A 27,493-nucleotide genomic window follows, 5' to 3' on the forward strand; every position below is an offset into this window, starting at 1 on the left:
TAGTAGGTACTCAGTGTTTGTGGAATGGAATTGAAATAACAAGATGCCTAGCTCTTTGTTTACTGAAATAGAAAGTTCTTGAGAAGCTGTATTATAGGCTCAGGTATACTGGGATCACCTAGATTTTGTGACTAGTAGATGAAATTCTGTAGCACCTTAAAATTCACTAGCAGACATAGAGGTATAATGTGGGCTACAGGGAGTTTGATTTTAAAATCTGACTTAGTCAAAATGTATTGGCCACTGGACACTCTAGACCCATACTAGTAAATGGCAGTGAAGTATTTGGATGTCTCTTAGCATCATTTCAGAGGCCCTCTTCTATCTCATGGTTTCTCCAATGAGTCCACTTGGAGGCCAGGTTAGCCCTGAGGATTTGACCCTATGCAGTGGAAATTTCTCCTTCATGCATCACAGCCTCATCGTGTCAGAGGGGCTTGCATAATTCAATGAAGCTATGAGCCAGGCGATGCAGGGCTACCCAAGGCAGATGGGGACAGATGTGTCATAGTGAAGAGTTCTGACAAAACGTGGTCCACTGGAGGAAGAACTTGCAACCCGCTCCAGTACTGTTGCCTGGAAAACCTCATGAACAGTATGAAAGTGCAAAACGTTATGACGCTGGAAGATCAGCCCCCAGGTTGGAAGTTGTCCAGTATGCTACTGGGGAAGAGTGGAGGGCAATTATTAATAGCTCCAGAAAGAATCAAGTGGCTGGGCCAAAGTGGAAACAGCGCTCAGTTGTCTGTGTGTCTGGTGGTGATAGTAAAGCCCAGTGCTGTGAAGGACAGTATTGCATAGCAACCTGGAATATTAGGTCCGTGAATCAAGGTTAAATTGAATGTGGTCAAGCAGAAGATGTCAAGAGTGGACATCAACATCTTAGGAATCAGTGAACTAAAATGGACAGGAATGGACGAGTTTAATTCAGATGACTATTATATCTACTGCTGTGGGCAAGAATCCCTTAGAAGAAGTGGAGTAGCCTTCATAGTCAACAAGAGAGTCCAAAATGCAGTATTTGGGTGCAATCTCAAAAATGACAGAATGATCTCAGTTCATTTCTGAGGCAAACTATTCAATATAACAGTAATCCAAGTCTATGCCCCAACCATTGATGCTGAAGAAGCTGAAGATGATCAGTTCTATGAAGACTTGCAAGACCATCTAGGATTAACAACAACAAATGATGTCGTTTTCATCACAAGGGATTGGAATGAAAAAGTACAAAGTCAAAAGATACCTGGAATAATAGACAAGTTTGGCCTTAGAGTACAAAGTTAAGCAGGGCAGAGGCTCACAGAATTATGTCAGGAATATTCACTAGTCTTAGCAAACACCCTTTTCCAAGAGCCACTCTGCACATGGACATCACCAGATGGTCAATACTGAAATCAGATTGATTATGTTCTTTGCAACTGAAGATGGAGAAGCTCTATACAATCAGCAAAAATAAAACCTGGAGCCGACTGTGGCTTAAATGATGAGTTCCTTATTGCAAAATCCAGGCTTAAATTGAAGAAAGCAGGGAAAAACACTGCCTATTAACAAAAGTAGGCAATTCAGGTATGACCAAAATCAAATCCCTTATGATTATACAGTAGAGGTGATAGATAGATTCAAGGGATTAGATCTGGAATAGAGTGCCTGAAGAACAATGGATGGATGTTTATAATATTGTGTAGTAAGTAGGCAGTGACCAAAACCATCCCAAAGGAAAAATATGCAAGAAGGCAAAGTGGTTGTCTGAAGAGGCTTTACAAATAGCTCAGGAAAGAAGTGAAAAGAAAGGGAGAAAGGGAAAGATATACCTAACTGAAAGCAGAGTTCCAGAGACTAGCAAGGAGAAATAAGAAGGCCTTCTTAAGTGAACAATGCAAAGAAGTGGAGGAAGAGAATAGAATAGGCAAGACTAGAGATCTCTTCAAGAAAATCAGAGTTATCAAGGGAACATTGATATCCAAATCACTGGATGGTGACTGCAGCCATGAAATCAAAAGATACTTGCACCTTGGAAGGAAAGCTATGACAAACCTAGGAAGCATATTAAAAAGAGACATCATTTTGCCAACCAAGGTCCCTATCTATGTACTGATGTGAGAGTCGGTTCATTAAGAAGGCTGAGTACCGAAGAACTGATTCTTTTGAATTGTGTTGGAGAAGACTCTCGAGTCCTTTGGACAGCAAGAAGATCAAGGCAGTCAATCCGAAAGGAAATCAACCCTGAATATGCACTGGAAGGACTGATGCTGAAGCTCTGATACTTTGGCTACTAGATGCGAAGAGCAGACTCACTGGAAAAGACCCTGATGCTAGGAAATATTGAAGGCAAAAGGAAAAGGGGTGGCAAAGGAATAGATGGTTATATAACATCACTAACTCGATGGACATGGATTTGAGCAAACTCTGGTTGATAGCGGAGGACAGAGGAGCCAGGTGTGCTACAGTACATGGGGTCACAAAGAGTCAGTCATGGCTTAGCCACTGAAGAAGAAAAACAACACTGGAGATTGTTTTCTTAATCTCTAGTAGAACTTAGCTTGAAGGAATGTTTAAAATTACTCTCTGTATGTATATATACAAATATATGTATATTCATTGGTAATTTTGATAGCTAAAGTACCAACTCTATCAGTTCAGTCGTTCAGTTGTGTCCGACTCTTTGTGACCCTATGGACTGCAGCACGCCAGACCTCCCTATCCATTACAAACTCCCAGAGTTGACCCAAACTCATGTCCATTGAGTTGGTGACACCATCTAACCATCTCATCCTCTGTTGTCCCCTTCTCCTCCCACCTTCAATCTTTCCCAGCATCAGGGTCTTTTGCAATGAGTCAGTTATTCGCATCAGGTGGCCAAAGTATTGGAGTTTCAGCTTCAACATCTGTCCCACCAATGAACACCCAGGACTGATCTCCTTTAGGATGGACTGGTTAGATCTCCTTGCAGTCCAAGGGACTCTCAAGAGTCTTCTCCAACACCATAGTTCAAAAGCATCAATTCTTTGGCACTTAGCTTTCTCTTTAGTCCAACTCTCACATCCATACAGGACCACTGGAAAAAATATAGCCTTAACTAGACAGACCTTTGTTGGCAAAGTAACGTCTGGTTTTTAATATGCTGTCTAGGTTGGTCATAACTTTCCTTCCAAGGAGTAAGTGTCTTCTAGTTTCATGGCTGCAGTCACCATCTGAAATGATTTTGGAGCCCCCCAAAATAAAGTCTGCCACTGTTTCCACTGTTTCTCCGTCTATTTGCCATGAAGTGATGGGACTGGATGCCATGATCTTAGTTTTCTGAATGTTGAGCTTTAAGCCAACTTTTTCACTCTCTTCTTTCACTTTCAACAAGAGGCTGTTTAGTTATTCACTTTTTGCCATAAGGGTGATATCATCTGCATATCTGAGGTTATTGATATTTCTCCCGGCAATCTTGATTCCAGCTTGTGCTTCATCCAGTCCAGCAATTTTCATGATGCACACTGCATGTAAGTTAAATAAGCAGGGGGACAATATACAGTCTTGACATACTCCTTTTCCTATTTGGAACCAGTCTGTTGTTCCATGTCCAGTTGTAACTGTTGCTTCCTGATCTGCATACAGATTTCTCAAGAGGCAGATCAGATGGTTTGGTATTCCCATCTCTTTCAGAATTTTCCACAGTTTGTTGTGATCCACACAGTCAAAGGCTTTGGCATAATCAATAAAGCAGAAACGGATGTTTTTCTGGAACTCTCTTGCATTTTAGATGATCCAGAGGATGTTGGCAATTTGATCTCTGGTTCCTCTACCTTTTCTAAAACCAGCTTGAACATGTGGAAGTTCATAGTCCACGTATTGTTGAAGCCTGGCTTGGAGAATTTTGAGCATTACTTTACTAGCATGTGAGGAGGAGTGCAATTGTGCAGTAGTTTGAACATTCTTTGGTATTGCTTTTCTTTGGGATTGGAATGAAAACTGACCTTTTCCAGTCCTGTGGCCACGGCTGAGTTTTCCAGATTTGCTGGCATATTGAGTGCAGCACTTTCACAGCATCACCTTTTAGGATTTGAAATAGCTCAACTGGAATTCCATCACCTCCACTAGCTTTGTTCGTAGTGATGCTTCCTAAGGCCCACTTGACTTCACACTCCAGGATGTCTGGCTCTAGGTGAGTGATCACACCATTGTGATCATCTGGGTCACGCATATCTTTTTTTGTACAGTTCTTCTGTGTATTCTTGCCACCTCTTCTTAATATCTTCTTATGTTAGGTCCCTGTAATTTCTGTCCTTTATTGAGCCCATCTTTGCGTGAAATGTTCTCTTTGTATCTCTGATCTTCTTGAAGAGATCTCTAGTCTTTCCCATTCTGTTGTTTTCCTCTATTTCTTTGCATTGATTGCTGAGGAAGGCTCTCATCTCTCCTTACTATTCTTTGGAACTCTGTATTCAAATGGGTATATCTCCTTTTCTCCTTTGTTTTTTGCTTCTCTTCCTTTCACAGCTATTTGTAAGGCCTCCTCAGACAGCCATTTTCCTTTTTTCCATTTCTTTTTCTTGGGGATGGTCTTAATCCCTGTCTCCTATACAGTGTCACAAACCTCTGTCCATAGTTCATCAGGCACTCTGTCTATTAGATCTAATCCCTTAAATCTATTTCTCACTTACACTGTATAAACATAAGGGACTTGATTTAGGTCATACCTGATTGGTCTAGTGGTTTTCCTACTTTCTTCAATTTCAGTCTGAATTTGGCAAGACAGAGTTCATGATCTGAGCCACAGTCAGCTCCCAGTCTTGTTTTTTCTGACTGTATAGAGCTTCTCCATCTTTGACTGCAAAGAATATAATCAATCTGATTTTGGTGTTGACCATCTGGTGATGCCACGTGTAGGGTCGTCTTTTGTGTTGTTGGAAGAGGGTGTTTGCTATGACCAGTGTGTTCTCTTGGCAAAACTCTATAAGCCTTTGCCCTGCTTCATTCTCTACTCCAAGGCCAAATGTGCCTGTTACAGGTGTTTCTTGACTTCCTATTTTGAATTCCAGTCCCCTATAATGAAAAGGATATCTTTTGGGAGGTGTTAGTTCTAAAAGATCTTGTTAAGTCTTCATAGAACCATTCACTTCAACTTCTTCAGCATTACTGGTTAAGGCATAGGTTTGAATTATGGTGATATTGAATGGTTTGTCTTGGAAACAAACAGAGATCATTGTGTCTTTTTGAGATTGCATCCAAGTACTGCATTTTGGACTCTTTTGTTGACTTTGATGGCTACTGCATTTCTAAGAAATTTTTTACCCACAGTAGTAGGTATGATGGTCATCTGAGTTAAATTCACCCATTCCAGTCCATCTTAGTTCACTGATTCCTAGAATGTTGATGTTCACTCTTGCCATCTCCTGTTTGACAGCTTCCAATTTGCCTTGATTCATGGACCTAACATTCCATGTTCCTATGCAACATTGCTCTTTACAGCATCAGACCTTGCTTCCATCACCAGTCACATCCACAACTGGGTGTTGTTTTTGCTTTGGCTCCATCTCTTCATTCTTTCTGGAGTTATTTCTCCATTGATCTCCAGTAGCATAGTGGGCACCTACTGACCTGGGGAGTTCATCTTTAAGTGTCTTATCTTTTTGCCTTTTCATACTGTTCATGGGTTTCTTAAGGCAAGAATACTGAAGTGGTTTGCCATTCCCTTCTCCAGTGGACTACATTTTGTCAGAACTCTCCACCATTACCTGTCTGTCTTGGGTCACCCTACATGACATGGCTCATAGTTTCATTGAGTTAGACAAGGCTGTGGTCCATGTGATAGAGATCTAAAAATGTGTATAACAGAGTTGACACTACTTCATGTCTTCTTTGCTCATGCATTTAAGAAATACTAATTAAGCACCTACTGTATGCTAGTTCTGGGCCATGGGAATATAGCAGTGACCAAAAAACTAAACCCAAGTCTGTTAAGCTTACATTCTGGTAGAGGAGACAAGTAATAAGTAAAATACAGATTTTATGAGATGAAGAAAATAAGAGTGTGAGATTGGGGGCATAGGCAGAGGGAGATGTTGCAGTTTTAAAGGTTGATTATGAAGTGGCTCATTGAGCAGGTGACCTCTGAGGAAAGCCCTGAAGGAGAAAAGAGAGCAAACTTACTGGGGAAAGATTTTTCCAAGCAGGAATAATCAAATTCAACATCCCCAAGACAGGAGGGTCCTGATGTACATAAGAACCAGCGTCTAAAGAGGTGACAGAATGGAGAGAGGAAACTAGGTGATCTCAGAGAGTCTGGGGTCCTAGTATTGCAGGAGATCCTGTGGGTTCCTATAAGGACTTTGGTGTTGACACTGAGCAATATGGGGAGCCATTGGAAGGTTGGACATGAGGTATAGCATAATCTGACTTAGGGTTTAAAGACCTCTCTAACTGTGTTGAGGATAGATGTTAGGGCCAAGGGAAAAAGCAAAGATAAGACAGGAAGTTGTTGCACTCAATCCAGAAGACAAATGATGGTGACCTGCATGGAGAAGTGAGTGGTGCTGAAGGGATGGGAAGTGGTCAAATTCCAAATGCTTCTTTGGTGTGGCATAGGCAAAGGGAGAGGAAGAGAAGAGTCAAGTTCAAGTCTGAGGTTTTTGAGTTACTGGAAGGATGAGGTTGGCCTTAACTGTGACAGATAAGGTGATGGGAGGAGCAGGTTTGGAGGGCAGTTGGGAAGGTTGTTATTAGACAACTGAGTGGGCTTGTAAGAAGACAGTTGGATGTATGAGTTTGGAGTTCAGGGACGAGGTCAACCTGGAGATAAATTTAGGAGTCTTCTGCGTGAGAATGGATGAGCTCACTGAGAAAGTGAATGTGGATGGAAAATAGAAAAAGGAAGAGGTCCATGGACAGAGCTACCCAGGGAGAGCAGACCTAAGCTCAGAGAAGCTGTGGATGGTGGGAAGAGATGGTACAAAAAGTAAGAAAGTGCCCTGTCTGGAGAAAGTAAGCACGGAGGAGGGAGAAACCCATGGGGTCAAATGCTGCTGCTGAGTCGAGTTAGTCAAGTACTAAAACCTCAGCAGTCCATCTAGCAAAGTGAAAGGAGTTGGTGCCTTTGAAAAGAGCACTTCTAACAGTGGAGGCGAGTGTGAATTAGAGTAGATCCTGTAGGAATGAAGAGGACACAGACTGGAGAAATGTGCAAACAGGGATTGCAAGGTGTTTCTTAAGATGAGCAGAGAAATGTGGGGGTAACTGAAGGCAGAAATGAGTAGCGATGGATTTTCTTGTAAGTTGTGAAAAATAATCACACGTCTGAATGCTGGCGGAAATGACTCTGTGTAGAGGGAAAATTAATGATGTAAGAGAGAAGAATTGCTGGGGCGTGGTCTTGAATAGGAGAATGGCAGTAGGATGCAAAGGACAATGAGAGGTGAGGAGGAGTAACAAGGGAGGAAGGTGGCTGCAGAGCAGAGGTGATAGGTGGGTAATGGAGCTTTGGGAGATCTTGGTCATTGATCAGCTGAAACTGAGGATAGAAGGGGAGGTGTTGTCTAAGCAGCGGAGAAGGCAATGGCACCCCACTCCAGTACTCCTACCTGGAAAAGCCTATGGACAGAGCAGCCTGGAAGGCTGCAGTCCTTAGGGTCGCTGAGGGTTGGACACGACTGAGCGACTTCACTTTCACTTTTCACTTTCATGCATTGGAGAAGGAAATGGCAACCCACTCCAGTATTCTTGCCTGGAGAATCCCAGGGACGGGGGAGCCTGGTGGACTGCCGTCTATGGGGTCACACAGAGTCGGACACGACTGAAGTGACTTAGCAGCAGTATCTAAGCAGAGAGGAGAAGGTGTGAAACAGGTGTCTAGGAGTGTGGGACAGTGAACAGAGGATGAAAATATAGTACAATATTTGGGGCAGAATTTAGGGCCCACTTGAGTTCTGCCATCACGAACTTATGATTAGGCCACCCAGCATGGCTTTGCACAGCCACATTCCGCTGTGAGGAGAAGAAGGTGGAGCAGGCAGTGCAGATCCAGGAGGCTGCTCACTGGACCCCCAGGCCCGGTGGTGCGGTGGGTTTGGGAAATCAAACATTCCCTATATAAGAAGACTCTAGAAGAAACAGCAGCATCATAAGGAGCTAGGATTTAGAGAAATTTTAAGAAAGCAATCTGAAAGAGGTTGAAATTTTGGAGGACAATGATGCTATGTTCCAAGGAAGTGAGGAAGGATTGGGAGAGTTTTGGAGGATGGGTGATTGGGACGTGCTGAGCAAGACGGAGATTCTGTTGCAGGAGGTGAGTGATGGCCTGCACCAGACCCGAGCTTCTTGTGGAGATGAGGTCTCAGAACAAGGCGTTGTGAAAGGCTGGGAGTCCTGGGGCATAGGGGACTGGGAGGGGGACATTGTATCAAAAGCCAGAGTCCTTGGCTCTTTTCTTCATTCCCTCACTATTTTCTAGCTGTAGATCTCATTGTTTCTTCAGACATAGGCATACAGACTATCCCAGTGTGGAGAACAGATTGAGGCAGAGCTTCCCTGGTTAAAGCTGAAGGGGAGGAAGGCAGTATCCCTCAGAGGGCCCAGGAGTGCTGCCACGTTTCTAGAGCTCCTCAGAGAACCTCATGTCTCATGTAGTCATTGCTCCTGCTGAAGAGAGACACTGAGGAAAATGCACAGCCATGCATAAGAGGGTAGAGATTACATACCCAATAATCACATAAGTCTTTTTAAATCCTTTGTCAACAGTGCTGATTGCTTTTTTTATTCCATGTAATAAACTTTTCAAATAAACAAGTGGTTTGCAATATCCCTTGGGATCTCTTCATGTCGTTTATGATCCGGATAGCATTGCTGTTTTTACCTATTATGCACATAGAAAAAACCCATAGTTTTGCACAATCTTGACTTAATCGATTGGGTTTCTTCAGAAGCAGAGCATGAAGCAGAGGTCTGAATGCAAAGGGTTGGTTATGGGAATGCTCCCAGGAGAGCCTAGTCAAAAGACAAAAGGAGAGACCCAGAAAATGTAAATTTAGGAGATGTGTTAAGGAGGTAGCTTCAGTGTGCAACCCTACAAGGGAGCTCTCGAGAGTGACAACTCAGATTCCAATCTGATTAGACAGAAGGCGTATTTCCACACCTGTGAGACCATACCAAAGGAGGAGGTCTCAGGGGAAGCTGTGAGCCCTTAGGTACTTCCAGGCAAAACATCCAGGAGTCTGAGGGCTATTCTTCAGAGAAAAGTAGCAGGCACAGTTCAAGAAAATTGGAGATACCAAGGGAACATTTCATGCAAAGATGGGCTCAATAAAGGACAGAAATGATATGGACCTAACAGAAGCAGAAGATATTAAGAAGAGGTGGCAAGAATACAAGGAAGAACTATACAAAAAAGATCTTCATGACCCAGATGATCACAAGGGTGTGCTCACTCACCTAAGCCAGACATCCTGGAATGTGAAGTCAAGTGGGCCTTAGGAAGCATCACTACGAACAAAGCTAGTGAAAGTGATGGAATCCCAGTTGAGCTATTTCAAATCCTAAAAGGTGATGCTATGAAAGTGCTGCACTCAATATGCCAGCAAATTTGGAAAACTCAGCAGTGGCCACAGGACTGGAAAAGGTCAGTTTTCATTCCAATCCCAAAGAAAGGCAATGCCAAAGAATGCTCCAACTACCGCACCATTGCGCTCCTCTCACATGCTGCTGCTGCTGCTGCTGCTGCTAAGTCGCTTCAGTCGTGTCCGACTCTGTGCGACCCCATAGATGGCAGTCACCAGGCTCCCCCGTCCCTGGGATTCTCCAAGCAAGAACACTGGAGTGGGTTGCCATTTCCTTTTCCAATCTCTCATATGCTAGTAATGCTCAAAATTCTCCAAGCCAGGCTTCAACAATACATGGACTGTGAACTTCCAGATGATCAAGCTGGTTTTAGAAAAGGTAGAGGAACCAAAGATCAAATTGCCAACATCCACTGGACCATCTAAAAAGCAAGAGAGTTCCAGAAAAACACCTATTTCTGCTTTATTGATTATGCCAAATCCTTTGACTGTGTGGATCACAACAAACTGTGGAATATTCTGAAAGAGATGGGAATACCAGACCATCTGACCTGCCTCTTGAGAAATCTGTATGCAGAATAGGAAGCAACAGTTAGAACTGGACACGGAACAATGGACTGGTTCCAAATAGGAAAAGGAGTATGTCAAGACTGTATATTATCCCCCTACTTATTTAACTTACATGCAGAGTGCATCATAAAAAACGCTGGACTGGATGAAGCACAAGCTGGGATCAAGATTGCCAGGAGAAATATCAATAACCTTAGATATGCAGATGATATCACCCTATGGCAGAAAGTGAAGAAGAACTACATAGCCTCTTGTTGAAAGTGAAAGAGGAGACTGAAAAAGTTGGCTTAAAGCTCAACATTCAGAAAATGAAGTTCATGGCATCCGGTCCCATCACTTCATGGGAAATAGATGGGGAAACAGTGGAAACAGTGGCAGACTTTATTTTTGGGGGCTCCAAAACCACTGCAGATGGTGACTGCAGCCATGAAATTAAAAGACACTTACTCCTTGGCAGGAAAGTTGTCTAGCCAACCTGCTGCTGCTGCTGCTAAGTCGCTTCAGTCGTGTCCAACTCTGTACGACCATAGACAGCAGCCCACCAGGCTCCTCTGTCCATGGGATTTTCCAGGCAAGAGTACTGGAGTGGGGTGCCATTGCCTTCTTCACTAACGAACCTAGACAGCATATTAAAAAGCAGAGCCATTACTCTGCCAACAAAGGTCTGTCTAGTTGAGGCTATGGTTTTTCCAGTGGTCATGTATGGATGTGAGAGTTGAACTATAAAGAAAGCTGAGCACTGAAGAATTGATGCTTTTGAAATGTGGTGTTGGAGAAGACTCTTGAGAGTCCCTTGGACTGCAAGGAGATCCAACGAGTCCATCCTAAAGGAGATCAGTCCTGGGTATTCATTGGAGGGACTGATATTGAAGCTGATACTCCAATACTTTGGCTACCTGATATGAAGAGCTGACTCATTGGAAAAGACCCCAATACTGGGAAAGATTGAAGGCAGGAGAAGAAGGAGACAACAGAGGATGAGATGGTTGGATGGCATCACCAACTCAATGGACATGAGTTTGGGTAAACTCTGGGAGTTGGTGACGGACAGGGAGGCCTGGTGTGCTGTAGTCCACAGGGTCGCAGAGTTGGACACGACTGAGCCACTGAACTGAACTGAATTGATGCGTCTTTGAAAGACATACACACACAGAGACACACACAACCCCCAGGAAGCCCAACAGTACCTAGATTTCTAAGTGGAAAACTTTCTTTTGAATGGCAAAGATAACCTGCATAGAGATTCAGAAGATATTAATGTCAGCTTTCAATTATCGGCATGCAGTTTTTTAAAATATTTTGAATCTTGCTATCTTTTCCCTTGAACTTCTAGCAAGATTGTATTACCACACGTGATTGTGTGTGTGTGGCAAGTCACTTCAGTCATGTCTGACTCTGCAATCCTATGGACTGTAGCCAGGTTCCTCCATGGAATTCTCCGGGCAAGAATGCTGGAGTGGATTGCCATTTCTTCCTCCAGGGGATCTTCCCAACCCGGGGATTGAACCTTCGTCTCTTAAGTCTCCTGCATTGGCATGCAAATTCTTTACTACCAGCACCACCTGAAAAGCCCAGATTACAAAACACTTGGGGCCAAATTTTGAGAAAATCCAGGTTAAGCCAGTGTGTCTCTTACCAGCTATATCTGAGCACAGGATTGAATGTGCTGTCTTAAATAAGACAAAATGCATGTTTAAAACTCCACTATTTTAGATGGACTTCAGTCTTCTTTCACTTTCATTGGTTTAAATACCTTAAATGTAACTGTTGTTTCAAAACTTATTACAAATAGTCATTCTTATCTACATCCTCATATGTTTACTTCAAGGTGATTTCTGTTTTTCCCTTTAAATTGTGGCCTCTCTTCTAAGGATTAGAGAAGCATTATTTTAGAGTCCCAGTGTTAGACGTAATTTGTGTAACATCCAGCCCACTGACAGATTTAGAGATTAATTTCCAAACCTCTTGTAGTGCTGGGGGAAGCTCCTTAAGATTTTGAAAATGGCAACATTGTTGACTCCCTACAAGTAAAGGTTACTTGTATCTATATCCACACTAATGCACAGGAAAGTTTAAGTGTGGTAAATATCAGTATGTTTTGCTTTATTGATAAACCTTTGAGGAAGAAAAGCAATTTATGGGACAAAAACAGTTTATCCTTCTTAAGGATGTATTTTACAGAATTTGCTTCCCTCCTTTCATTCTGTAAGGATAACATTGCTGTTGCTAAACTGAGATTTACATAGGAAAAATAGTTGAGTAGTTTTGAATAGTCACGTCTTAGGTTCTCCAGAAGCAAACCATGAGAGCCAAAGATTTGATGCTAGTTAAAGACAAAAGGAAAGATTTGACTATGACTTATATGCTCTTTAGATCATATTGAGAGTTGGTAGAAAACCTTTTTGTTCCCTCCTAAGTATTTTGGCTTAGATACATCTCTAAATATGTGTTTGCTACATTTTAAAGTAAGTGCATTTTCAGGGAAATTTAATCCATATGTTTCAACAAGACATAAATCATCCAAATGTTGTTTTATTTGAGCTGCATGATGTCTAGGACGCCTTTTGAGCTTTTTTGATAGTCCTTATATTCTTTTCTGAAAAGCAGCAGGTAAGTTGCCAAGAGTAAACAAATCAAATAGCAAAAGGTTTGAGTTCAGTTTGAAATGCTTCGCCCATTATTTTTGATTGGGTTCTGAACTTGGCAGTGCACATCACCTATTCCTGCCTGCAGGGCAAAGTGAAAACAATTTGAACCCTGTATTTCCCAATTGGGTCATTGACATTTGAGAATAAGGTAGTACAGACAGAATCAGTATGTTTGGCAGGTGAGTGATACTTAACATGACCTCAGAAAGTTACTTCCTCAAGTTTGCAGATTTCATAGCATGGAACAGTGCTGTTCACGTTGCAGAACAAAAGTCAGGCCTGGCAGCCATCAAGGGATTCATACCAGGGATTTATCTGTTTCTCTTGTGCATCTTTAGGTGGAATGGTTGAAAAATGAAGACATCATCGATCCTGTTGAAGATCGGAATTTTTATATTACTATTGATCACAACCTCATCATCAAGCAGGCCCGCCTCTCAGATACTGCCAACTATACTTGTGTTGCCAAAAACATTGTCGCCAAGAGGAAAAGCACAACCGCAACTGTCATAGTCTATGGTGAGTGAACTTTGTGTGCCTCAATCTGGTTCAGGTCGAACTGCAGTCTCTCATTTTAGTGTTAGAATATCAAGTGAAGAGGGCCCTTCTCAGTCCCCATTGCAGCTCTCTTCCTGCTTCCCATATGGACAGTGAGGTTTCACTGCTTTTCTGATACTCATAGGAAACCTGGACTTGGAACTTCTGGCCCTTTGTCAGTTTATAGGACAGTAAAGGAAATCCACTGAGGGATCTAACACTGTAACAAGCATAAATGTCCTGAATTTCAAACTGAACTCAAGAATCCAGGAGGGTTCCCTGCTTCCCGAAGCCCTGCCCTGCCCTTCTCAGCCTGGACTACCAAGACCTAGAGGGAGTTCTGACATGAAGATACTTAAAGCAACCTTCTGCTCTTCTGTGGGCCTCAGGAGAGCGATTGCAAGACCTCAGGTAAACTGGAGCTGACATGTTCTCCAAACACACTGGAGCAGCTTTAACTGCCTGGAACTTGCTTTACACTCCATCAAGGACATCCAACGTGAAGACAAGGCCTGCCATTGTCATACAGCCCTAGTCCTAACCCTGTAGCAAGCTGCAACATGATGACTTCTTCAGAGAGCTTCTCTTCCATTCTCTGGCCCTTTCCAATCCATCTCATCCCTAAGCTTAGCATTTCTCCAGAAGGACTAAATGATTCTGCACCCACTTTTGCCACTGCATGTGATGTTTTTATCTCCCTGTTTTAGCACTCAGAAGTTTTCTCATTTCACGAGTAGTTCCATCTGCCCAATGAGGCTTTTAAGCTCCTTGGTGGACAAAGAGACAACTCTGTACATTTATGCTTCTTACAGTGTTAGATACACAGTAGATCTTTATATTCTTGGTGAGTTATTGTCTGAGAGGAAACTGAACAACCCTGAGAAATATTTTGAGGTTCTACCACCACCAGAACGATAATGGCCACCACTTAGAAGGTAAGGGGGCTGTTCATGGCTCCTTTGGTGTTAAATGACACTTCAGGAGATTTGTCACTGCCAAGTACATGGCTCGTGGCACTTCCTGCAGGTCATACTACTTGGCTGGATGCATCCTCAGGCTGCAGGAGGTTACGAAAACAGAAACTACTGTGCCATTCGAAAGGCTGAATGTAGTGATGCTTTAATGCTGTCATTGTCATTACAGGACAGATGCATACTTCTTTTAAAAAAATCCTCTGAATACTCTGAAGTTCAATTTCCTTAAGTCACAGTGAAATGTTTCCCACTTTTTGTCTTTTTCTAGACTTTCTGAATGACTTAATAAACAGTGCTAGAAATGCAAAAAAATTAGGGTACATCACAGTTTGTACCAATTGTAAGTGATTAATGAGGGCAGACTCTTAAATAGATGTACTACATAGATGCAGGTCTCTTTTCCTATGTATAGCATGTTCTCATTATCCATAAGCACAGGCCAAACATTGTCTTTAGTAAGGATCAAACACAAGGAGCTAAAGCATTTTGAGTTTAGCAAACAGTGTGGCACTAGGGCTTGGGAGTCTTCTGTTCTAGGCCTAGTTCTGGCAGTAACTAGCCTACAGTCGGACACTTAAGCATTACAATACTCAGAGCACATACCTCCTTCCCCATAAAATAATGGAATAAATCTAGAATCTTCAAGACTGGTCTTCTTCTAAACGTTTATGATTATTAATTTCTCGTTAAAATCCTAGCAGAGCAGCACATGTATACTGTAACCCCAAATATCAGCTTGCCAGTATGTTGGTAAGAAATTTATACTGACAGTTCCACATTTGGAGTTTCGTCAAGGTGAGTGGGTTAAATTACTTTTGGAACACAAAACTCTGTCAAACGTCTGCATGAAAGAACATGTATTCTTATACAACAGAATAAGTTGTCCAAGGCTCATAGGTTGGGCTCACTAGAAGACCACAGAAAAACATATACATTTAACCAGTATTTCATTTTTGAATCTGTTGTTAGTATCATTTTTAGACTGCAAGTATATATTCATTACAGAAAATTTGGGAAACAGAAAAACATCAAAGAAAAAACCTATAATCCTGTCATTTTGTCATCCAGAGATAGCTTTAAAAAAGATGGATATATATACTACTGATATTTTCTTAACATACATAAGATTTTAAAATAAGGGATATAATTTTTTTTTACTTAAAACATAATGTTGAAATATCCATGTATTATTAAATAGACTTCTACAGCATTATTTTTTAAAATGTGTTCTTTCATTTAAGTATAGTTGCATTACACTGCTTTCCCTTTGGCAACCAGCAGTCTATTCTCTGTCCCTTATTCTGTGTCATATTTATTTTAGATTCAATCTATAAGTGATTTCATACAGTATTTGTCTTTTCTTTCTGACTTCACTTCACTTAGTATGATAATCTCTAGCTGCATCCATGTTGCTGCAAATGGCATTGTTTGTTCTTTTTACCACTTAGCAGTAGTCTACTGCATATGTATGCCTCATCTTTTTTACCTATTACCTATTGACAGGCGTTTGGGTTGTTTCCATGTCTTGGCTATTGTGAATACTGCTGCTGTGAACATAGGGGTGCACGCAGGCAGCAGCATTTTTAATAGCGGCCTGGCAGCCAATCTCATGAACATAGTATATTTACCATTTTCCTATTGTTGAATGTCCAAATTGTTCTCATTTATTTATCTTTATACAAAAAAATAAAGGTAAATCTTCATACAAAAGTTCTTATCTTGATACAGGAAAAAATAATTCTCCACTGAAAAATAGCCTATGTCTCTCTATATAACACATTCATGATTATTACCTATTGCGTAAGATCCTAGAGAAGGAGATGATGGGCATGTGATGTCCCTATATAGGTTTCTGTTATCTGAGTAGCACACTTCTTTACCATCAAGAAGTAGATGCATATACTGTTTGTAGCATGTTTTAACCAGCAGAAAATAATTTTTGTTAGAAATTGCTTAATTATAGTAATTTCATGGACTCATATATTGAGATATGAGAATATATCAGTATTTTCTAGAGTGAAATCTCTAGAGGTTAAAAATAAACATAGTGCTAGACAATAAGTTTTATAATCGCATCTATACTGACAGGTCCATCGAACATCATAAATAGTCTTTATACACAAAGTATGTGTCAATTGCAGTTACATCAGCTAATTGCTGATCCATTCAAATACTTAGTTGTAAATCCAGCTATCAAGACTTTTTTTAAAAAATAGATTCGCTTATTAATGAAAATAAAAATTCTTGAAAGGTTATAAAGTTTATATATGCTAAAGATCAATAATCATCTATTATTGAGGAAAGGCTAAATGATTTTATCAGTTACCATGCCTCATAGCCACCTGCAGCCTTGGTACAAGGATATAAGCATATTATTTGAGATAAGTTGTCAAAAATATCAATAATTTTTGGAGCTTTACTAGGTAGGGGGATGTTTTTTAAAACAACAGTGGCTAAGGAGAGGAGAACACAGTTCTATTTTCTGAGTAAGTAAATAGATATTGATAATTCATTTTATTTATCCCTGTGCTTAGATTTCAGTTTTGTAGTAATAAAATTTTGAATGAAATTACATCCAAGGTCTCTTCCAGCTTTGAGGTTTTTAATTTTTTTATGGTCACTTGGGATACAACATTCTTGTTTATGTTTGATATGTGGTTTGTGCATCTCTGTGTGTATGCATGTACACTTAATTCATGTTTTATCATTTACTTCCAGTAAATGGTGGCTGGTCCACTTGGACAGAGTGGTCTGTGTGTAATAGCCGTTGCGGACGGGGGTATCAGAAGCGTACAAGGACCTGTACCAACCCAGCTCCGCTCAATGGTGGTGCCTTCTGTGAAGGGCAGAGTGTACAAAAGATAGCCTGTACCACGTTATGCCCAGGTAAATAAACCAGCATCCTCATTCCAAATGTATCCTCTCATTCTAGAAATATTTTAGGGTATATATACATAGGCTTATTCTAGACCTGAATGTGTGATAGATAGTATGTAAATCCATCATATCATCCAATGCCCACATTACTGGGAAATCACGACTTTTTCCCCAAAAGAGCACTTAACTTTAATAATTACATTAACATGCAAAATAGTATGAAAAACACACAGGAACATAATCCCTCTATATTACTCAACAAAACTGTTGGAGCCAAGTTTGCAGAATCTTATAATTCAAGGCATTTGAGCAGCATTGAAAGCCATACATTTAGGATAACAACATTGATATTCAGAAAGTCAAGGAAATTAATTGGAACTGAAATTTAGAAACTGTTTGAGGTAAAGTGCTCGATATTTGGTATCAGTTTATGGGCAAGGGCAAATAAAACATTTGGAATGAATTAAAAGGAACTCTAAGCTTTGTGACACATGAGCTAATAGATTTTGAAAATATGATGCAGTCACCTATTATCTATACATGTTCAGTTCAGTTGCTCAGTCCTGTCCAATTCTTTGTGACCCCATGGACTGCAGCATGCCAGGCTTCCCTGTGCATCACCCAACAGTCTATACATGAATACAGTAACATGTCTATATATGTCAGTCACCTCTTTTTGAGTTATTTGCAATGGTACCTATAACAGGATTGCATCCCTTTGCCTCTGAGCATCTTTCTGTTCTCTCTTATGTTGTCCCAAGCTCTTATCCTTTGGTAAATTGAAGTTAATATCTGCTGAAACCAAAACCTACTAAAATGTCTAATTATATAATATATTGAAAAATTAAGCTAAAATTATTATTAGTGTATTCCATTGGGGTAGTTATTGTCACTTTCATTATTTAGATACAAAGACTCCTCACTTGCCTTTATTTTGCCTAACTTTTGTCAGGTTCATTCTTAAGTGGAACCTTTCTCAGAGACAGGTTAGAGAAATGAACTGGAGAGAAAACCATAATCTAAATTTTGTCATTCCTATGCTAATTTTCCAAGTATCAAAACAGTATCCCACACTGAACCCTTATAAGAGCTGTTATTTATGGAACACATTTTGACACTTAGCTAGGCTAAGAATTTCAATATTTTTTATCTTGTACTCTTCTATATTCTATCTACATACTGACTCCCACATTTAGAAATACACTAAGCGTTTAGTTGAGCTTGCATGGTGGCTCAGTGGTAAAGAATCCACCTGCCAAGACAGGAGACACCAGTTCAATCCCTGGGTCAGGAAGATCCCTGGGAGTAGGAAACCCACTCTAGTATTCTTCCCTGGAAAATTCCATGGACAGAGGAGCTTTGCAGGCCACAGTCCATGGAGTCGCAAAGAGTCTAATATGACTGAGCATGCATGCATACATACAAGCATTTAGTTAAAATAGAAATGTGCGTTTGTGTGTGTACTTTGGGATGGTCTAGGTCAAAGCAAACGTCTTTTCTCCAGATAGTTGGGGGTTATTTATGTAGCTAACTCTGTACAGTTGAAATATTAATACTTTCATCATTTTTTCATGTGGGCATATTTATATCTCTGTATATTGTGCATAATACATATATTTACACAGTAATTTAAATATGACATCACAGAGATTCTCCAAACTATGCAGACTATTAAAATTGGTCTAATTTCTAGCAAGATGTAGGTATAACATATTATGTACAGTGCATGTTCAATAAATGATGTTTGCCATTGTCTTGCATTTATCCCTGGATAATTATTTATGGATTTCAGGGAAAATTTTTTAAAAATATAACTCTTATTTTGGTATTTTCTTCTTATTTATCTAAGAACCTTTAAAGAATGCATTTTAAAGTATCACCTTAGTGAAATTTACTATTTTCTCAAGTTAGGGTTTAAGTTGTGTGTTTGTTTTCTTTAAATAGAGTTATCTTAGCCCATTATCATTGAAATTTACTAACAAGTCAAGCACCAAAATTAAGAAGAAAGTGAGTCTATTCCAAATGACTGAATCACAGGAAAAAAATTAAGAATGTGCTTAAATATTATTTTTAAAATAAAAATAGAAATGTGTACATCATCAAATAAAATAATGGAATGAAATAATCAAATAATAAATGGAAAACAGTCTTTTTAAGACGGCATTGCAGAAGATCTTAGCAGAATTAAGCAGCATGGATAAAAACTTAAAAAGAGTGTATAAGATGTAGATGATAGAGCGGTAAAGAGAGAGAGAGAGAGATAAATGGGAATGTAGATGAATATATGGATAGGATGGAGGTGGGTGGGTGGATAGATGAATGGAAGGATTTTTTTCCCCACTCTCCTGACCTCTTCTCCTTAACCCCACAGAGGTTTACTGGCACTAATCACATGCACTATTCATGGGAATATTGGATCCATAAGAAGGTCCCCTAATTTTCAATCCAAAACCTAAAATAGAAAAAGGGACACTGCTAGGATTTACCTTTATATAACTCCTGGTGACAACTTTGATTTCTGTGTGTCCCATTAAACTTCCCATGCGTGGTCAGTGAAGAAATAGTCACAGACCTCTTGTAAGGAAAGTTTGCAGAATCCACAGAAAGTATGGAGAGCATGTGCTACTTCTAGCAGTTAAAATGAATGCAGCACTCCTTGGTGGGGCATTTTCTTCAGTGTTTGGTGTTTTGTTTCTACTTGAGCCCTGCCCCCTCTCTGCCTTCAGGAAGCTCCTTCTCTCTTTGACCTGTTGCTGTTTTTTGTTTTTGTTTTTTTTGTGTGTCAGTGGATGGCAGGTGGACCTCGTGGAGCAAGTGGTCTACCTGCGGGACCGAGTGCACTCACTGGCGCAGGAGGGAGTGCACGGCACCAGCCCCCAAGAATGGAGGCAAGGACTGCGATGGCCTTGTCCTGCAGTCCAAGAACTGCACGGATGGGCTGTGCATGCAGAGTAAGTCTGTTTGAGACACAGGGGAGGTGTGTCTTAACCGTTGGATTTCTTTGAAGGAAAAAAAAAAAAAAATCCCATGAATAACAACAAAAATGCACTACTAGGGCTCTCAAAATTGGAAAAAAAAAAAAAAAAAAGGATCTCCCAGAAACCAGAATGAATAATAACTGTGTCCAGTTAACAAATGACACACACAGTATTGCTTTCCCATGAGCAAAAAGTGATTTAGTCATTTCCCTAGAGGGTCTGTCATTCTTTTCAGGGCAGGGAATTGCTGCTCGGTTGTATTAGAGTGCACAAAAGGGCACCCTAAACTCAGAGAGTCACACGGCTTCCAAAAAGTAAGCTATTTACTTCTAATTCATGGCTGTTACTGAACCAATGTCCATGAAGTTTAGAATACATGTATAAGGACAAGAAACATTTCTGCTGGTAGATTTACCAGTTTTCAAGTGTTAAGTGGGAATATCTTCACAAGCCCTTGAAATTGCTGGGTTTGTATTAAAATTATTATGTTTATCTAAAGGGAATCATGTTTATAAAATGTAAATTTTAAAATGGATGTAGAAGATTGGCTCAGGAATATAATAGATGCTATAAGCTAAGTATTCCACATTTTTTATGGCTTTGTTACTTAGATTTTCTTAATGAGATGGTGGTTTGATTTCCATACTTAAAATACTTTTCATACTTACTAAGGAGCCCTTAAATATATGAAATTCACCATCTTTTTTATGGGCATGAAGTAAGGTACTAAAAATTGTTCTGAAATAACACCTGTACAGTTGAATAAATCAAACAATGTGCTGTCTTTGGATCTTGGGTAATGGTGGCCAAATGTTGACATTTCTTATAACACGGTACAAATTGCTTGTGGAATACAAGCAAGCAAATGTATTTGTGTGGAAGTATTTGTATTTTTCATTTAAGAATAAGATATTTTCAGCACATTTATGAAATTCTGTTTATTTTCCAGAGTCTGTACTTACAGGGACCTTTAAAAAGCAACTTTACTTAAAATACAGATAGATAGGTAATAGCCTTGCGGACACAGAATATAAACCTAATGGGCCTCTTATTTTTCTGTCCGTGGTACGTGGTATCCTTTGAGAACAGGCTGCAGCTGAGTGTGAAGCATATTTTCTGGTTGTGATTTGAGAATGGCTACTGTGCCTCTCACTATTTGTACCAGAAACACAGAAGGAGAAGAATACAGCTATTTTACTAACTGTTTATCCAGAGATACAGAATTTGTTCCTCTAGGTGTTAGTTTGAGTTGAAGATTAAAATGAAAACATACCACACAAGTTGTTTTTAACATTTTTATAATTTAGTAGTATTCTTTTAGTGTAGAATGAATTAATTCATGTGATTGAAAAGTAACAATATTTGAAGTTTCTCTCTTGCTCACTCCCTTTCTCCCTTTCTCAGTATTATCCTTCAGCTTTGGGTGATTTAATGCCTTCTGCTTCCATTGTGCATATTTTAAAATTCCCAAAGTGACTGATTTAACAAGGAGTATAATGCTACAAGATGGAACATTGGTCCTTTTATTAGTTACACACAATGACACATTCTAAATTATGACATATATCAAATACAAGCATGAAATACTCTTTTTGAAAAAATGTTATTCATTTATTTTTAGCTATGCTGATGCTGTGTGGGCTACTCTGTAGTTGTGTGCACAGCTTCTCATTGTGGTGACTTCTCCTGTTATGGAGCACAGGCTGTATGGCTTCATGGTTGTGGCACATGGGATCAGTAGTTGCAGCTCCCAGGCTCTAGAGCACAGGCTCCGTAGTCGTGGCGCACGGGCTTAGCTGCCCTGTGCGATCTTCCAGGATCAGGGAGGGAACCCATGTCTCCTGCATTGACAGGCAGATTCTTTACCACTGAGCCACCAGAGAAGCCCACACGTATGAAATGTTCAAGTTAAGAATTTCATGAAATAACATCCCTTTGAAAGTGAAAATGTTAGTCATTCAGTTGTGTCCGTCTCTTTGCGACCCCATGGACTGTCACCTGCCAGTTTCCTCTGTCCCTGGAATTCTCCAGGCAGGAATACTGGAGTGGTCAGACATTCCCTTTTTCAGGGGATCTTCCTGACCCAGGCATCAAATTCAGGTCTCCCACATTGCAGGCAGATTCTTTACCGTCTGAGCCATCAGGGAAGCCCAGCATCCCCTTAGCACCTAGCTTATTTCTTACAGAATTAATACAGTTTGTTCTAATGATTGGCTATGATGGATGGCATGAGGTGTGTGTATGTGTAAATAAGGAAGGCGAATGAGGCTACAAAAGTGGTTATTTGTTGTTTATTTCTTGGTCAAGTCTCCTAGCAGACTGGAGCATTTGGGTGTTTGAATTAAAATCAGTCAGTTAAAAAGCTGTTTCCTTTTATAAATCTGATTTGCTATAGTAACAGTCCCTACTAAGTCAATAAGCTCTTTCCTCCTCCCTCTTGTATCTACTGTAGTACAAAAGATAATTGTAGTTTGCGCTGTTATCGATTTCCTCAGGGATAAAAACCTCAGATACAGTTGTGCTGTATAATTATAGTATTTTATAGTGAAAGTTATAGTTTCTATTTATAGTAAGCTGGGTGTTTCTGGCATAGCAATGCTGACAAAGTCTTGCAAAAAAAATGTCCTCATTTTGGAAAACAAATGGCTTCTAATAGTGAAAGTACCAAGCTTGTAAGAGGGACAAGTTCTGAATTAAGAAAAAGAACGGGGGGGCGGGGGGAAGATAGCTATAAAGCTGCAGTTAATAATTAGAAAATATCATTTAATGTTTGTTTACATTGAGACTTAGTGTCTTCAATGCATTGATAAATAGCTGTTTATAAGTATTGCAGTATTATCTCAAAGCTAACCTGCTTACCATTGAATTAGGGAGGCAGTGCAACCTCTGAATGTACTAAAAATTGTCTACAAGTGATTTGGATATAAATGTAGATACACTGCTAGAAAGGAAGAATTCAGAGTTCCTGATGGATGTCAGTAGAATTCAGAGTTACATAGATAATGTAGTGTAGTGTATTTTAAAAGCCAGATTGGTACTTAAGAGCAATACAGTGTGAAATATATAGAAAATATTACTGTCAATGTTTATTCATTAATTTGTTCAAAATAATCATATTTGGACACATTTCTTCCTTAGCCATTCCCCTCATTATAAGCACCTTTAACTGAAAACATCTAGAAATATTGGATAAAATGTTTAAACTTAAAAGACATATAAACACATTTGGAGTGTGTGTAAGAGAGAGAGGATATCAAGTTCAAAAGAAAGAGAAATCCTCAAGTAACAGAAATGAACTCAGATCTAAATAAGTATCTGTATAAGTGGACACCAGAATAGCCAAGAGGGGCATTAGGCATGGATGTAGGTCCTGGGGATTGAGAGTTAGGTTTTTGGTTCTGAGGCTGAGTAGAAAGCAAGAAACCTGAACAAAGCTGGGTCTCATAACTGGCTTCCCCCACCATGAAAAATAACTCTAAATTTTTACCCATCAGCCCAGGAAAGCTACAGGAAAATTGATGGTACAGAAAAGACTAAGTCTTCATTTAAATAAAACCGCAGTCCTTTACTTAGTTCTGGATGTGAAGTCTAAGATACCATACAGGGAGGAAAATGCAAAGTATGTGTAATTTATATAAGTAGTAAAACTTCTGGAGTACCAGCAGAAGTGAACAGTAAACCATTTTCAGGAGTTTTTTCCACAACCTAAGTGCATTGGTCTATAATAAAGATAACTTACTCCTGAAAATTAATTTATGATACAAGTTTTATATCACCCAAGGGAATAAATAGTTTGCTGCAAGGGAAAGTTGGCAACAATAAATAGGTGTGCCAGTACTTTAATAAACGGAGTCCTAGAACAATCTGAATGAGGCTGTAAAATAAATAACAATAAAAAGGTAAACTTTTTAAAAGGAATATAAACACAAGTGAAAGAATAGAATATTGTAAAAGTGACAGAGATTTAGGAGAAAATCGAATGGAATGTGATCCATTGAGAGGTTAAAACTCAATGGAAGACTAAAAATCAGATCAGGTCAGAGACAGCTTTTGATAAAATTAAAGGGAAAATTAGTAAACTGGAATGTAGATCTCATGACACTTTTCAGAAGACATGGAGAAAGGATAAAGTGAGTGATTATATAAAAGGTAGGTTAAAACACAGACTTCCCAGATGTAAAGAATTCAGCTGCCAATGCAGGAGACACAAGAGCCTTAGGTTCAATCGCTGGGTCAGGAAGATACCCTGGAGGAGGAAATGGCAACCCACACCAGTACTCTTGCCTGGAAAAATCCATGGACAGAGGAGCCTGTTCATAGGATTGCAAAGAATCAGACACACCTGGGCACATGTGTGCGCACACACTCACACACACACACCTTAAAACACATGGAATATAGAATGAGAAAGTCCCACAGTTACTACTCAAAAGCCATCCAGACATAGTGGTCGATACTGAAGTATAACATAGGAAAGAAAGTGAAAGGCTCCAGTCGTGTCCGGCTCTTTGTGATCCCATAGACTTAACAGTGCATGGAATTCTCCAGGCCAAAATACCAGAGTGGGCAGCCTCTCCCTTCTCCAGGGGATCTTCCCAACCCAGGGATCAAACCCAGGCCTCCCACATTGCAGGCGGATTCTTTACCAGCTGAGCCAAGTATATATTATACATGAGGTATATCCTCTTTAGGGCTTCCCCAGTGGCACTAGTGATAAAGAACCTGCCGGCCAAAGAGACAAAGTTTCCATCCCTGGGTCAGGAAGATCCTCTGGATGAGGGCATGGCAACCCGTTCCAGTTTTCTTGCCTGAGGAATCCCATGGACAGAGGAGCCTGGTGGGCTACAGTTGAATAGGGTTGCAAAGAGTGGGACGCGTCTGACGCAACTTAGCACACACACACATATCCTCATTGGTCTGAAAAAAGTAGTTCTTACGCTGGAGACACTACTTCCAAATTAAGAACTTATAGGAACTGATGTTATTTTACTGCTGCTGCTGCTAAGTCACTTCAGTCATGTCCGACTCTGTGCGACCCCACAGACAGCTCCCCCGTCCCTGGGATTCTCCAGGCAAGAACTCTGGAGTGGGTTGCCATTTCCTTCTCCAATGCATGAAAGTGAAAAGTGAAAGTGAAGTTGCTCAGTCGTGTCCAGAGATCAAATTGACAACATCAGGTGGATCATGGAAAATGCAAGAGACTTCCAGAAAAACATCTATTTCTGCTTTATTGACTATGCTAAAGCCTTTGACTGTGTGGATCACAATAAACTGTGGAAAATTCTTCAAGAGATGGGAATACCAGACCACCTCACCTGCCTTTTGAGAATCCTGTATGCAGGTCAGGAAGCAACAGTTAGCACTAGACATGGAACAACAGACTGGTTCCAAATAGGAAAAGGAGTATATCAAGGCTGTATATTGTCACCCTACTTTATTAACTTATGTCAGGGAATATTTAACAGAAGGATTCCTACATGCTGTTTCTCATAAATCCTCTGTTCCTTATCAGTTTCTAGCAATAGAAACGAGTGGAACGGCACACAGCTCCCAGGACTGAGGTTGTAGGATGGGACATTTATGAATCTCCTTCAGTAAACATTCTCCTTACGACAAAACTGCTTAGTCTCGATCCTCTTTCTTGAGATATGGATTGTCTCCTGACCTTATGACCGTTGTTAATCTCTTGTTCCCTTGGTAACAGTTGCTGTACGTTTGGTTTTCTGATCTATATCATTGTTGAAAGGAATTCCTTGTACAACAGCCTATATCTACTCCCAGAAAGATCATTAAAGCACCTTTGCTCAGAGGTTGGGTCCCTGTGTCTTTCTTTCTTTCGTTCTCTCTCTTTTTCATTTTCTTATCATTGACTCTGGACCACCAGGTTCCGGTCCATTAAAGGACCGCAACAAACTTATATTCAGAGTACATCGTGAGAAACTCTGGGCTGGAGGAAGCACAAGCTGGAATCAAATTGCTGGGAGAAATATCAATAACCTCAGATATGCAGATGACACCACTATTATGGCAGAAAGTGAAGAGGAACTAAAGAGCCTCTTGATGAAAGTGAAAGGGGAGAGTGAAAAAGTTGGCTAAAACTCAACATTCAGAAAACTGAGATCATGGCATCTGGTCCCATCACTTCATGGCAAATAGATGGGAAAACAGTGGAAACAGTGTCAGACTTTATTTTTCTGGGCTCCAAAATCACTGCAGATGGTGACTGCAGCCATGAAATTAAAAGACGCTTACTCCTTGGAAGGAAAGTTATGACCAACCTAGATAGCATATTCAAAAGCAGAGACATTACTTTGTCAATAAAAGCCCATCTAGTCAAAGCTGTGCTTTTGCCAGTAGTCATGTATGGATGTGAGAGTTGGACTGTAAAGAAAGGTGAGCACCGAAGAATTGATGCTTTTGAACTGTGGTGTTGGAGAAGACTCTTGAGAGTCCCTTGGACTGCAAGGAGATCCAACCAGTCCATCCTAAAGGAGATCAGTCCTGGGTGTTCATTGGAAGGTCTGATGTTGAAGCTGAAACTCCAGTACTTTGGCCACCTCATGCGAAGAGCTGACTCATTTGAAAAGACCCTGATGCTGGGAAAGATTGAGGGCAGAAGGAGAAGGGGACGACAGAGGATGAGTTGGTTGGATGGCATCACCGACTCAATGGACGTAGGTTTAGGTAGATTCCGGGAGTTGGTGACGGACAGGGAAGCCTGGTGTGCTGCAGTTCAGGGGATTGCAAAGAGTTGGACTCGACTGAGTGAATGAACTGAACTCTTTACCTACTGAGCCATTAGGGAAGCCCTTAGTTGTCTTTCTGTTATTTCTAAGACTAAATGAAGGGCTTCCCCTCATAGCTCAGTTGGTAAAGAATCCACCTGCAATGCAGGAGACCCCAGTTTGATTCCTGGGTCGGGAAGATCCGCTGGAGAAGAGATAGACTACCCACTGCATTATTCTTGGGCTTCCCTTGTGGCTCAGCTGGTAAAGAGTCCGCCTGCAATGAGAGAGACCTGGGTTCGATCCCTGGGTTGGGAAGATCCCCTGGAGAAGGGAACAACTACCCACTCCAGTATTCTGGCTTGGAGAATGCCATGGACTGTATAGTCCATGGGGTCACAAACAGTCAGACACGAATGAGCGACTTTCACTAAGACTATATATATGAAAGTAGCTTCTGGTTTTAGCACATAGTTTTGAGACAGGATTTATATAAAATGGTTCTGGAGAGAGAGAACACTATAGACCCAGAAGAAAAGAGGTACAAAAAAAAAAAAAAAAAAAGGGACTTATGACAGTCTCCAAAAATGTTGAGCCAATAAGCATATTTACCATTTATATTGAAATACAGTTGTATCCTGGAGAAGG

At 40.4% G+C, this 27,493-nt stretch overlaps 1 protein-coding gene across 2 annotated transcripts in view; it reads left to right on the forward strand.

Annotated features, from left to right (window-relative positions):
• Positions 1-27,493, forward strand: part of UNC5C (unc-5 netrin receptor C) — a 431,180-nt gene that overhangs the window by 335,027 nt on the left and 68,660 nt on the right. For both annotated transcript variants that reach the window (XM_070372113.1, XM_070372114.1), the window contains exons 5-7: positions 13,093-13,273; positions 16,984-17,151; positions 19,929-20,093. In XM_070372113.1, the coding sequence (XP_070228214.1) occupies positions 13,093-13,273; positions 16,984-17,151; positions 19,929-20,093 (514 nt within the window). The remainder of the gene's footprint in view (positions 1-13,092; positions 13,274-16,983; positions 17,152-19,928; positions 20,094-27,493) is intronic.

Source organism: Bos mutus, chromosome 6, assembly GCF_027580195.1.
Source record: "Bos mutus isolate GX-2022 chromosome 6, NWIPB_WYAK_1.1, whole genome shotgun sequence".
Taxonomy (NCBI): Eukaryota; Metazoa; Chordata; class Mammalia; order Artiodactyla; family Bovidae; genus Bos; species Bos mutus.